The 14,127-nt window shown below is 39.1% G+C and overlaps 1 protein-coding gene across 4 annotated transcripts in view; it reads left to right on the forward strand.

The window, feature by feature from the left end:
* Window positions 1–2,284, forward strand: part of PAK1 (p21 (RAC1) activated kinase 1) — a 96,688-nt gene extending 94,404 nt beyond the window's left edge. For all 4 annotated transcript variants that reach the window (XM_063093444.1, XM_063093445.1, XM_063093447.1 and 1 more), the window contains one exon: window positions 938–2,284. In XM_063093444.1, the coding sequence (XP_062949514.1) occupies window positions 938–1,024 (87 nt within the window). In that variant the 3' untranslated portion in view covers window positions 1,025–2,284. The remainder of the gene's footprint in view (window positions 1–937) is intronic.
* The last annotated feature ends 11,843 nt before the right edge of the window (window positions 2,285–14,127 follow it).

Below are 14,127 nucleotides of genomic sequence, written 5' to 3' on the forward strand. Positions count from 1 at the left end.
TAGTTCCTATATTTCTTATCAAATGGAAGAAACATCCCACATCCTCAACACAAAGCTCTTTCACTACTAAATGTAAAACATATATGTATATTTTTAGATAAGAAGCACTGAGTTACATAAAGAATTTTTTTCCATAACTTTTATTGAGCATGTAGATGCAGTTTTCATATGGTATTTTCTCCTAAGTGGTCTTCTTTAAAAGTTGAAGGTATGGCTCAAAGTATACAGCTCAGTGAAAGTGACTAGGGAAAGGACCAAGCTATTGAAATCTTTACTGGATTCAAGGATAGAACAACAAATTCCTACATCAATGCTCCTGAAATCCATGATTGCAATGTACCATTGGGTCATGATCAGTTAATACCATCCCCAGAGGTAATTATTATTCTGACTGTCACCATAGTTTGGTCTTCTTACCCAATAAGAAATGGAATCTTACAATATGAACTGGCTTCTTGTGTCCGGCTTCTTTTACCTACCATGTTTGTGCAATTCATCTTGTGGACAGTGCATCAATTATTTATTCATTTTTTATTGCTGTGTGATTTTCTGTATAGTATTATATGAATATAACACTGTTTGTTTTCCATTCTCTTGGACATTTGGGTTCTTTCAAGTTATTCACTATTATATAAGTAAAGCTTCTGTCAATATTCTTGTGTCTTTTGGTGAATACACATATTCATTTCTCTTAGGAATATACCTGGGACTGGAATTGCTGGGATATAGTGTAGATGTATGTTTATCTTTAGGTAGATAGTGCCAAACAGTTTTCCAAAGTGGTTTGTTATCTTTTAAAGATATCCTTCAATTTGGGGATGATCTGAAGCTCTCCAGGTAGCACCTTGTACAAACATGGATGCTCTTATGTCTTGTAATGATTGCTGAGGAAGAGTGTTAAATAGTCATGTGTCTTTTGCTCTTTTTCTCCTTTTAGCATCAGTTCCTGAAGATTGCCAAGCCTCTGTCCAGCCTCACTCCACTGATTGCTGCAGCAAAGGAGGCAACCAAGAACAATCACTAAAACCACACTCACCCCAGCCTCATTGTGTCAAGCCTTCTGTGAAATAAATGCTCATTTCAGAAATTCCAACCCCTGATGCCCTCTTCTCCTTGCCTTGCTTCTTCCATTTCCTGATCTAATGCTCTCAAAACTGATTCTTGGAAACCATGTGTCTGGCATTGACAAGACCTGCAACTGATGACTAATCAGATGATGGCTATTTCTAAATAAGGAATTTCCTTCCAGTTTGTAGATGTGAGAGTGGTTTATAGTCAAAGGTTTATATGAATAAACCCTTGGACTTCTATTTTTACATAGGAAAACTTCCACCCACCCCCACCACCCTATTCCCTACAATCAGATCTTGACTATATAAGTTTACGGTTTGGTAACATTATCAATTTGTAATTGGTCTGAGATTTCTTTAATGCTTGCTTTTCTGTGATTGAACTGCCCAAACAGCATATTGTACTTGAAAACTGGAACAGCTTGGGAATGCCGTGGGGTTTGTTAATACTCCAGAGACATAGAGTCTCAATTTCCTGGACCATGACTTTGGCACAGCTGATCTTGATATGGGAGAACTACCACATTTTTCTTTGTGTGTGCTTCTAGTAACTGATTGGGAAGGCCTTGACCCAATAGTATTCCCATGCTATTTCTTGTGAAATGGTCTTGGTTATGTAGCAGCTTTTGATTCCCTGCATCCCCTAGGCTGCTGCCCCCATTCTGTCCTTGTTTATAGCATTGAAAGGTTTCCTAGGGCACATGCTGAGTGAGAGCAGTGTGAGAAGTCAGGGGGAATAATGTTGCCACTTTTAGAGTGAGGCTGGGCATCAGCTCCTGTCTAGTTACACTTGTGTTATGTTTCAAGAACTCAGCCTCTTTTTCCACCTGGGATAAGACACTGAAAGATTAACTCAGATCTTCATATGGCCTGAATCTCTGGGTCCAAGGAAAGAGTCTCCAAATCAGAGACTACATGTTAGTTTTGGATGGATTTGGTCGCCTGAAATGAAACCCTGCCAGCTGTCAGTCAGGGGACCCTGTTTTTAAGATGCATGGCCAAGCTGTCTGCATATTAAAATGCTTACACTGGGTATTGGGGATGTTTGCTACCTCCTGCTATCTTTGTAGTTTTGGTCCTCCCACTATGGTAGGACACCTGGCCAGCATTGTGGCTTGTCATGTCAGCCCCATTGACTACCTTGTCATGCTCTGAGGTGTCACTGCCTCTGCAGCACAAGTTTCTATTTCCTTCAATAAAAGGAGATGAAAATATTCTGCTTGGAGTGTGCCTTTCTTTCTTCCCTTCCTTTCTTTCCTCATTTTTTATACAAAATATGAATAATAGTTTTTCCTGAGCCATTTGAGGATAAATTCCAGATAGGATGCCCGTTTACCACTGTATACTTCAGTGTGTGTTCTTTCTTCTTAACACTTATTTATTTATTTAATTCTCAATCAATGATAGATTTAAAATTTTTTATTATTTATTTTTAGCATATTCATTATTACAAATCATGATTTTTCTTTATGGCCCTTTACCCAATCTATCACTCCCCAAACCCTCTCCCTCCTTCTCCATCTCTAGAATCCTCAGGTTTGTTCTCTCCTTCTCAAAGTTCTCTCCTTCACTTAACATAATTTTCTCCAGACTCATCCATGTTGCTGCACATGGCAGAATTTCATTATTATGGCAGAGGAGTATTCCATTGTCTATATAAACCACATTTTACCTTATCCAGTCATCATTGATGGACATTTAGTTTGGTTCCAACTCTTCAGTATTGTAAATAGAGCTGCAATGAACGTGGGAGTGCAGGTATCCCTTTGACATGATGATTTCCATTCCTTTGGATATATACCCAGAAGTGGGATTGCTGGATCATATGGTAGCTCTATCTGTAGTTGTTTGAGGAACCTCCATACTGTTTTCCATAATGGCTGTACTAATTTACAGTCCCACCAATAGTTCTTAACACTTTTAGTTTAAATATAAATTAATTGAGAGAAATGGGCCAAAAACATTTGTACCGTTTAAAGAAGAATTATAAACACACATAAATCAAGAAATAGAGTACTGCCAGTACCCTAGAACCTTCTCTATCTTATCATTCCCTTTCTCATTATAGTTCCCACTCCAAGAGGTAACCACTATCCTGACTTTTATTAAAATCACTTTTTTGCATCTCTTCATACTTTTATCACATTCATATGTATTTCAAAATAGTTTAGTTCTGCCAGTTTCTGAACTTTAAATAAACATACATAATAGATGTTATTTTGTGCCTGTTTTTTCCATTCAAGATTATGTCTTTAAGATATATATATGTAGTTGTGTGTAGCTCTTGTTCACGTACTATTGGTGCTGTATGTACTTGAGAGGAATGTTTTAGCTTGTCCAAGACTAACCCCCTGAGGACTGGCCTCCCAAAGGAGTTCATTTTCTGCAGAGTGCTGTCATAACTGGCTACAGCCAAATGCAGTCAAGCCTGGTAGAATTCTCAGGTGGCTAATCAGGCCGCAGGTCTGTCGCATCATACAGCTACTACCAGAAGGCTTGAGTCCTAGCTGTGATCATACCAGAGAAAGTGCTTCTCTAAGGTGGAACTAGAGGCCAGTGCTCTGTCATGTACTATTATTGGATCCCAGCACTTAATCATATTAGAGAAGGCTAGTGTTTCCTACATATGCAAATTACAAACACCACAGCTCAAGGCCTGGTGTCCTCCCGGAGTATGACATCCTGGTCCCACAAGGTCTCTACTCCAGAAGATGATGGGCATTGGAGTTTCCACACACTGGCTGTTGTTCCTGTAACCATGAGTTTCTACCAATAACCTAAGATTTCAGAAGGCCTGGAGTATATGTTGCCTGATCAGCTGCCTTTGTCTGCTTGATAATTGGTGCAGTAACTGGAAACAAGCCAAGGAATCAGAGAACCAAGACTCACCTCAGAGGTGGGAAAATGCCCTCTTGGGACATGACAGCTGACCAGTCATCTTCAAGGACTAGGATTGTGGGTCACTGACTAGTTGCAAAAAAACCTGCCAAGCCAAGGGTTTAAAGAGTTATATTCCTGAGAATGGAGACCTGGGGGTGGGGGATGTCACCCAGGAAGGTATTCCAAGATTGTTTTTAAGAGCCTTGGAGTCACTTAGGAGGGGACTTCCACTGTAGGAAGGCTAAAATACTAGTTCCTCTGATTAAGTTCCTGAGAATCTTCAGAATAGATTCAGTATGAACCATAGACCTGAGGTGGGGGGTTAGTGATCAGCTCTTCAGGGATTATTCTGAGGTGGTTACTAATGACCTTGGAGGAGGTCTCCCAGGAGGAGGTGGACTTCATTGAGGTTAAGGCTGGAGCAGTACCAGATAAAAACCCTGATGTGTGGGATATGTCCCCTAATGACATGCCCCTTGTGTAAAGAATGGTATATGACCTTACCTGAACAGAGCTAATCAAATAGGACCCTTCCCTGACTTTTCTCCCCTGGTTGTGAGGAGCAGCTTGAGATGTCGCAGTGTTACTAAAGTTTTGCTTGCTCCAGTTAAACAGGACCAAAGTTTAGAAAGGCCTAAAATTGTGGTCCATGTGATACATCTATCTATCATCTATCTATCTATCTATCTATCTATCTGTCTGTCTGTCTGTCTATCTATCATCTATCTGTCTGTCTATCATCTATCTATCCGTCTGTCTGTCTGTCTGTCTATCTATCTATCTATCTATCTATCTATCTATCTATCTATCTATCTATCTATCTAGTGAGAGATTTATTATAAGGTATTGGCTCATGTGCTTATGGAAGCTGTCTCACAATCTGCTGTTTGTAAGCTGGAGACCCAGCAAAGCCTTTGGCATAGTTCTAAGGCCTGAGAGCCAGAGAGCCGATAGTGTAAATTCCAGTCCAAGTCTGAAAGCCTGAGAACCAGGAGCACTGACAGCAGAAGATCAATGTCCCAACTCAAGCAGTTGGGCAGAGTAAATTCAATCTTCCTTTTCCTTTTTGTTCTATTTAGACCCTCAACAGAATGGATGATGCCCACCCACACCAGAGAGGGTCATCTGTTTTTCTCAGTCCACAAATTTAAATGGTAATCTTTTCTGGAAACACTTCGACAGACACACCCAGAAATAATTAACCAGCTATCTGGACATCCTGTGGCTCAGTCAAGATGACATAAATTAACCATCACCTTCCTTATCCCCACCTCCATGTGAAAGAGACAACCCTAGTGGGGACCAAGTGATCTGACAGCTCTTAGAATGCTATGTGGTGATGGCTTTTAGATCCAAGAGTACCCCAATTAGAACTCTGGTACCTCTTCTCTTGTCTGAGTCTGAGCTCCCTCAGCCCCTGGTATAGGGAAGGGCTATTCATGGCTTCATTCCAGGGATTTTCAAGGTGTGGTTCCTGTACCAGCAACCAGTATCACTTGGGAATGCTTTAGAAGTGCAAATTCTCAGGGTCTGCTGTGGATCTGCAATCTGTATTTTTCAAAATTGAAACAATTGATTATACGTATTTATAGGGTACAGAGTTGACTATTAGTATTTGTGTACCATATGTGATGATCAAATCAATATTATTAACATGTTCATTATTACGAATCATAATTATTCTTTGTGTAATCTATCTAATTATCACCCTCCCCCTTTCCCACCTCTAGTAACCATAGTTCTGTTCTCTCCTTTTGAAAGTTCAACATATTATTATGGTCTTTCCTTCCTTTCTTCCTTTCCTCCCTCCCTCCTCCTCCTCCTCTCTCTCCCTCTCCCTCCTCCTCCTCCTCTCTCTCCCTCTCCCTCCCTCTCCCTCCCTCTCTCCTTTCTTCCTTCCTTCCTTCCTCCTCCTTCTTTTCTTCCCACTTATGAGTAAGAACATGCAGAATTTCTTTTTTTGTGCCTGGCTTATTTCACTTAGAATTTTCTTCAAGTTCATCCATGTTGTTGCAAATGGCATAATTTCACTATTTTTTTATGGCTGCGTGGTCTTCCACTGTGTATATACACATTTTTCTTATCCAGTCATCTGTCGATGGACATTTCAGTTGGTTCCATATCTTGCCTATTGTAAATAGGCCTGCGATGAATGTGGTAGTACAGGAATCCCTACGATATGATGATTTCCATTCCTATGGGTATATACCCATTGCTGGATCTCATGGTAGATCTAACTGTAGTTGTTTGAGAAACCTCCATACTGTTTTCCATAATGGCTGTACTAATTTACAGTCCCACCAACAGTATAGAAGAGTTCCCCTTTCTCTACATCCTAGCCAATATTTGTCATTCTCAGTCTTTTTGATAATAGACTAACTGGGGTGAGAAGATCAATGTGGTTCTGACTTGCATTCCCTGATCATTAGTGATATTGAGCATTTTTTTATGTACCTGTTGGCCACTTATATGTCTTCCTGCAAAAAATGTCTATTCAGCTCCTTTGCACATTCATTAATTTGATTATTTGTTTTTTTTTATTGTGAAGTTGTTTGAGTTCCTTGTATATTCCGCATATTAATCCCTTGTCAGATGCATGGTTTGCAAATATTTTTTCCCATTCTGTAGGTTGTCTTTTCACTCCATTGATTGTTTCCTTTTCTGTGCAGAAGTTTTTTAGTTTGATATAATCCTATTTACCTATTTTTTTCTTTTGTTGCTTGTGCTTTTGCAGTCCTATTCATAAAGTTTTTGCCCAGTCCTACTTTCAGAAGTGTTTCCCCTATGTTTTCTTCTAGGAGTTTTATAGTTTCAGGTCTTATACTTAAGTCTTAAATCCATTTTGAGTTGACTTTTTGGTATATCATAAGAGGTACAGGTCCAGAGTCATTCTTCATATAGATGTCCAGTTTTCCCAGCACCATTTATTGAAGAGGCACTCTTTTCCATAATGTATGTTCTTGTTGACTTTGTCAAAGATCTGTTGACTGTAAGTATGTGGGTTGACTTCTGGGTTCTCTATTCCAGTGGTTCAAATGTCTGTTTCTATGCCAGTACCAGGCTGTTTTGGTTACTAAAGCTTTGTAGTATATTTTGAAGTAAGGTAGTATTATGCCTCTGACTCGCTTTATGTATGTATGTATGTATGTATGTATGTATGTATGTATGTATTTATTTCTCCAGATTGCTTTGGCTATTTGGGGTGTTTTGTCGTTCCATATGAATGTTAGGATTGTTTTTTCTATTTCTATGAAGAATGTCATTGATATTTTGATGGATCTGTAGATCACTTTGGGCAGTATGGACATTTTCACGGTGTTAATTATTCCAATCCAAGAGCATGGAATGTCTTTCCACCTTTTTCTGTCCTCTAATTTCTTTCAGTAGTGATTTGTAGTTCTCAATGTAGAGATCTTTCACATCCCTGCTTACATTTATTCTAGGTATTTTATTTTTTGTGGGACTATTGTCAATGAGCTTGCTTTCTTGGTTTCTTTTTCTTCTAGTTTGTTATTGGAGAATTAAAATGCTACTGATGTTATTTGCTGATTTTGTATCCTGCAACACTACTGAAGTTCTTTATCAGCTCTAAGAGTTTTTTGGTAGTTTTTAAATATTTTGTTGAGGATTTTTGTGTCTATGTTAGTCAGAGATATTGGCCTATAGTTTTCTTTTTTTGTTGTAACTTTGTCTGGTTTTGGTATCGAGGTGATGCTGGCCTCATAGAATGAGTTTGGTAGAATGGCCTTTGTTTCAGTTTTTTGGAATAGTTGGGAGAGAATTGATATTACTTCCTTTTTAAAGGTTTGGTAGAATTCAGCAGTAAAGCCATCCAGTCCGAGGCATTTCTTTGTTGGGAGACTGCTTATTTTACTGCTTTAATCTTGTTGCTTGTTATTGGTCTCTTCAGGTTTACTGTTTCTTCTTGGTTCAGTCTTGGTAGTTTGTACATGTCCAGAAACTTATCCATTTCCTTCAGATTTTCAAATTTGTTGGCATATATTTTTTTATAATAGTCTCTAATGATTCTTTGTGTTTCTTTGGTATCAGTTGTAATGTCTCCTTTTTCATTTCTAATTTTTGTTATTTGGGTCTTCTCCTCTTTTTTAGTTAGCCTAGCTAATGATTTATCTATTTTGTTTATCTTCTCAAAAACCAACCTTTTGTTTCATTGATCTTTGAATCATTTGGGGGGGAGTTTCTATTTCATTTAGTTCTGCTTTGATCTTAAGTATTTCTTTCCATCTACTAATTTGGGGATTGGATTGTTCTTGTTTTTCTTGTTCTTTGAGGTGTAGTGTTAGGTTGTTTATTTGAAATCTTCCTTTTCTTTTGATGTAAGAATTTATTGCAATAAACTTAGTACTGCTTTTCCAGTATCCCACAGGTTTTGGTATGATGTGTCTTTTTTTTCATTAGTTTCAAGAAATTTTTTGATTTCCTGTTTAATTTATTCTCTTACCCATAGGTCATTCAGGAGCATGTTGTTTAATTTCCATGTATTTGTATAGTTTTCTGAGTTCACTTGTTATTGATTTCTAGTTTTAATCTACTGTGGTCCAAAAAGATACTTGAAATTTCAATTTTTAAAAATTTGTTGAGACTTGATTTGTGACCCGACATATGGTCTATCCTAGAGAATGTTCCATGTGCTGATGAGAAAAATGTGTATTCTGTAGTTGTTGGATGAAATGTTCTGTAGATATATGCCAGGCCCAATCGGTCTAAAGTGTAGTTTAAGTCCTGTGTTACTCTGTTGATTTGCTGCCTAGATAATCTGTCCTATGTTGAGAGAGGAGTGTTTATGTCCTCCAGTATTACTGTGTTGGGGTCTATCTCTTTCTTTAGGTCTAATCGTGTTTGCTTTATATACGTGGGTGCTCCTGTGTTGGGTGCATATATATTTATGACTTTTTATGTCTTCTTGCTGAATAGATCCCTTTATCATTATATAGTGGCCTTCTTTGTCCCTTTTTATGGTTTTTGGTTTAAAGTCTATTTTATCTGATTTAAGAATAGCTACTCCTCATTTTTGGTTTCCATTCGTGTGGTATATCTTTCCATCCTTTTACTAGTAGTCTGTGTGTGTCTTTACAGGTGAGGCGAGTCTCTTGAAGACAGCATATACTTGGGCCTAGCTTTTTAATCCAATCCATCAGTCTGTGTCTCTGAGAGAGGAATTTAATACATTTACATTTAAGGTTGTATTGGAAGGTATTGTCTTCTTCCCAGCATTTTATCACTTTTCGTTTGCATGTTTTAAATATCTTTTGTTCTTTTCTTCCTCTTTTTAAATTCACCTTCAGTACTTGTTGTTTTTTTTTAAGGAGGTAAGATTTAGATTCTTCTTTTTTCTCGTTTGCATTTTTGTTTTACCAGTGGGTTTTGTTCTTTCTTGTGTATTTGTGGTAGTGATTATCATTTTTCAGATTCCCGATGCAGGACTCCCTTGAGAATTTTTTGTAGGGCTGATTATGTGGTGGTGAACTCCCACAGTTTTTGTTTGTCTGGGAAATACACCATTTCTCCCTTACTTCTGAAGGTTAGCCTTGCTAGGTATGGTATTCTTGGCTGAAGGTCCATGTCTTTCCCTATACCTGGGAAATTTTCTGTTATTACTTCATTGAATAGGTTTTCAATGCTTTTACCTTTCTCTTCCCCTTCTGGAACACCTGTAATTTGGATTTTTGTGTACTTAAGGTTTTCTGCTAGCTCTCCTAGATTTTTCTTCATTTTTTAAATTCTCTTTTCTTTTCTTTTTCTTTTTCTTTCTTTTTTTGGTCCACCTGGGTTATTTCAAAAAGATCATCTTTGAGATTATAAATTCCTTCTTCTTGCTCTAACCTGCTCTTTAATTTCTTGGTTTGTTGGGTTTTTTTTTTTTTCCATTTCATTGAGTACATCCTTCAATTCCTTGAGTTCTGCTACATTCTTTTTTAAGGTATTAATCTTTTTGTAAATTTCCTCCTTCATATCCTGGATATTTTTTCTCATTTCATTTTGTTATCTCATTGAGTTTTCTTAAGATTGTAGCTCAGAACTCATTTTCAGTCACTTCAAGTGTTTCCTGCTCTGTCGGGTCTGGTACCTGTGAATTACTGTATTCCTTTGGTAGTGACATATTTTCTTCTTTTTTCATATGTGTAGAATCTCTACTTTGATGTCTGGTCATCTGGCAGAGCCCTTGCTTCTATTACTCTAGTGGGCTTTAAGGAGAAAGAATTCCTCCTCTTTTTTCAGGCTCTTCTGGTGACTATCCTTGTGTCAATGCAGTTGAATGTGTTTTGGGCCATGTGCATGGTGGTTGTGGGTGCTACTATGGTGGAGAGCCATCCTTTCAGTGGCAGAAGCTGTGGTAGTGGCTGTGGTGGTCCACCTGCATGGAAGTGGTGTTTGTGGTGCACTCCTGCCTTCTATTCAGGTGGGGGGAGGGGTGCCCACAGCTTCCACCTGGGGCCTTGGTCATGGTTATGCTCCTGCCTTTGCAATCTGTATTTTAATAGTCCTTCCAGGTGATTCTTATACGAGTTTAGTTTGAGAACCACTGTCATAGTTGTTGTATTCCAGGGTTGCCTATAGATTGAAACGGTATATATTACCGATAGAACGGGGTATGATGCATAAAGGCCACATAGAGATTGGAGCTGGGGAACTGCAGTGGTTGAGAAATAAGGGTTAACTTGTCCAAGATTCCCTGCAGGCTGGCCTCCCAGAAAAGAAGTTGGCCTTTAAGCTCCATGGCAACTGGCTGCAGCCAAATGCTTAAGGAGATCAATCCTACTAGAATGCTGATCAGGCCACTTGTCTTCCATAACAAGACATGGACTTTTGCCCCTGATCTTGTCAGAACATGAATGATGGAGTAGTGGAACAGGTACATGGTTCTGCTGCATGATGCAGCTACTGGATTGCAGCCCTTGTCAGGCCAGCCAGTTGGTTTTCAGGCCTCTTCTTCCTGTGTGAAGAAACAACCTTCCTCACTAGCAGTGAGGGGCTTGGAGACACTGCACAGTCATATTCATGTTTTCCTATGTGTTGACTCTAAATGGGATAGAGAATATAGGACCTCCACATGTGGTACTGATCCTATATTCATTGTTTTCCTCCAATAAATTCAGTTCTAGAGCCCTTGTACATGTGCTGTCTCATCATTTGGCTTTGTTTGCCAAGTTGTTGTATATCTATCCTGTTGTACCATAAGTACGAATTTATCTTGGAGATATCCTAGGTGTGGAATTACTGGATCATAGGGTATATGTATCCTCAACTTTTTAAGATAATGTCCAATGTTTCCCAAAGGATTTGTACCAATTTACACATGCCACTGGTATGGAAATACACATTGCTCAGCCTCCTTGTTAACACTTGATGCTATTGTAACCAGTATGTGTGTTATAGTATTTCACTGTGTTATTACTTGTTTGTGAAGCACTGGTTCAAATCTTTTCCTCATCAATTCTATTGTTTTTTCATTTTAAAAATATTTTTGGTTGAAATTCCTTATATATTTTGGATATTTATCCTTATGTGTTATAAAATCTGCTCTGTTGCTTGTTTTTTTTAATTTAAACTTTTTAATTTGAGATAATTGTAGATTCACATGAAGTTTTAAGAAATAACCACCAACAGTAGTTTCCTCCAACGGTAACACCTTTACCAGTTTCCTCCAATAGTAGCAGCTTGCAAAATTGTGATATTGCAAAACAATATGATAACTACATATCAACATGGAAACAGTCAAGATGCAGAACATTTCTATCACCACAAGAATCTTTCGTCTTGCCCTTTTAGAGCCACTCCCATTTCTTATCCATACTAATTTCCCTCCTGCCCCCACCCTCTCCTTATATTTATTATTTTTTTCCTTCTGCTTGCTTTGTGTTTACTTTGCTCTTCTTTTTCTAGGTTCTTCAGGTGGGAGCTTAGATTATTGATATGAGATGTTTCCTCTTTTCTAATTTATGCACTTAGTCCCATAAACTTCCTTTTCAGCATAGCCTTAGGTGTGTCCCACAACTTTTATATGTTGTATTTTCACTTTCATTCAGTTCCATGTATTTTTAAAAAATACATTGAGACTTGCTCTTTGATTTATTGTTTAGTTTTCAAATGTTTGTGAGTGTTCCCGTTACTTTTCTGTTATGATTTCTAATTTGATTCCACTGTCAGAGAACACTCTGTATGATTTAAATCCTTTAAAATTGTCGAAGTTTGTTTCAAGGCCCAGAATATGGTCTATCTTGGTTCCTAGGACAAGATGGCGGAATAGATGGTCCCCAGCGTCACTCTCTTCCACAAATCAACCAATTTACAGCTATAAAAATGTAACAACAGCCAAGCTGGGGCCTCTGGAGCTCAGGGGAAGAGGAGGAGAGACCTACGGAGTTCATGAAGGGGGAGAAGCCACGATGAGAGAAAGAAAAAACTACTCAGAGCATTTCGGGCTGTGGCCACTTTAAGCCTCCAGCTGCTGAGTGCACAGAGCAGGAACCAGCAGAAGCCGCAGCTGTGCCCTTCAGATGGAGTTGGCAGGGGAGAAGAAGGTCTTGGTGGCCCCCAGGACAGCAAGACCACTAATAGGGTTCCCGTGGACCCACGCAGGAGTGAGGGAGCCAGAACAACTGGAAAAGGGGAGCCATTCAGAGGCCAGTGAGTCATCGCAAGGGACTGGCGCAGGCCCGTCCCATGGGAAGTGTTTGGAGCACGGGTGGTGGGAGAGACGGGCCCACTGAGAGGACACTGGAGCACAGCAAGGACAGCTGATCCACCCCCCAATCAGCTCAGGACCACTGAGAGGAGACTGGTCGGGAATGCAGAATCGCATATGGTGCAGTTTGATGAAAAAACTCAGGCCCAGATCAGAGTTTCTACACAACTCAGGTGCACTGAGTCTCTGGAGAGCCAGAAGTTCCTATAAGGTCAACTATTAAACCCTGAGCTGCACAAAAAGCCTTCCCTAGGGAATCAGCAGCAAAGCAGCAATTTAGCTCAACCACAGAGCTCAAGTACTGGTTCCCACAGGAAGTTCCCCCGTTTTAGAAGTAAGCAAAGGATAAATAATTAGTTACAGTCCAGGCACACCATCAGCACCTCGGGGCCCTGCCTAGGGGACCCAGGCATCAAGCCAGGGACTGGACATCCCTCCCACAAACAAGCACACCACCAGCACCAAGGAGCATGCCAAAAACATCACCTCCATGTGGGTGGCCCATCACTGCCACCACAGTAACCACGGCTGCTGCAAAAGTGGCTAGATGTCACAACCACAACACAGATGGTCCGCCAGCCACTGGAGTGCATTGACACAAGGAAAGTCACTAGCAGAGACGAAAGAAAAGAGGAGGATGTCTCTCTCCACAAAGTCCATTCCAGACTGACAGAAGAAGCAGCTGCTCTATGATAATATTGGGGGAACTGTACACACCTCTCAGCATTGGACAGATTATCTAGGCAACAAATCAACAGAGTAACCATTACTCTTTCAGAAGGAGAGAAGAAATCTAGGGTTATCAGAGGTGGGGGGGAGGAAGAGGGGAATAGGGAGAGGTTGGACAAGGGGCATAAAGAATAAGTACAATTTGTAACAAGGTACATACTAGTAATATTGATTTGATCAACATATGTCAACATTGAACCCCCCAAAATTGATATTTATAATCAATTATGGTTTGATTTTTTTAAAAAAGTAAAAAAAAAAAAAGAATATGGTCTATCTTGGTATAATTTCCATGAGCAAATGTACATGCTGATGTTGTTGAGTGGAATGTCCTATAAATATTGGTTAGATCCTGTTGGTTGATGTTGTTCTGTTCTTCTACATACTTCCTGATTTTCTGTCAGCTTATCCTACCAATTGTTGATAGGTGTTGAAGACTTAAACTATTATTGTGCATTTGTCTATTTGTTCTTTCAGTTCTATCAGTTTTTCATTCATATATTTTGCAATTCTGTTTTCTACTGTACACACATTTAGGATTGCTGTGTCTCCTTAGTCGGTTGACCCTTTTATCTCTACAGAATATCCTATGTTTCTTGTTATTTTCTTTGCTCTGACGTCTAATTTATCTGATATTAATGTAGCCTCTTCTGCTTTCTGTTGTTTGCATGATATAACTTTTTCCATCCAGTCACTTTAAACCTGACTATATTGTTATATTTAAAGTTAATTTCTTGGACT

The sequence above is a fragment of the Cynocephalus volans genome, chromosome 4, assembly GCF_027409185.1.
Source record: "Cynocephalus volans isolate mCynVol1 chromosome 4, mCynVol1.pri, whole genome shotgun sequence".
NCBI lineage: Eukaryota > Metazoa > Chordata > Mammalia > Dermoptera > Cynocephalidae > Cynocephalus > Cynocephalus volans.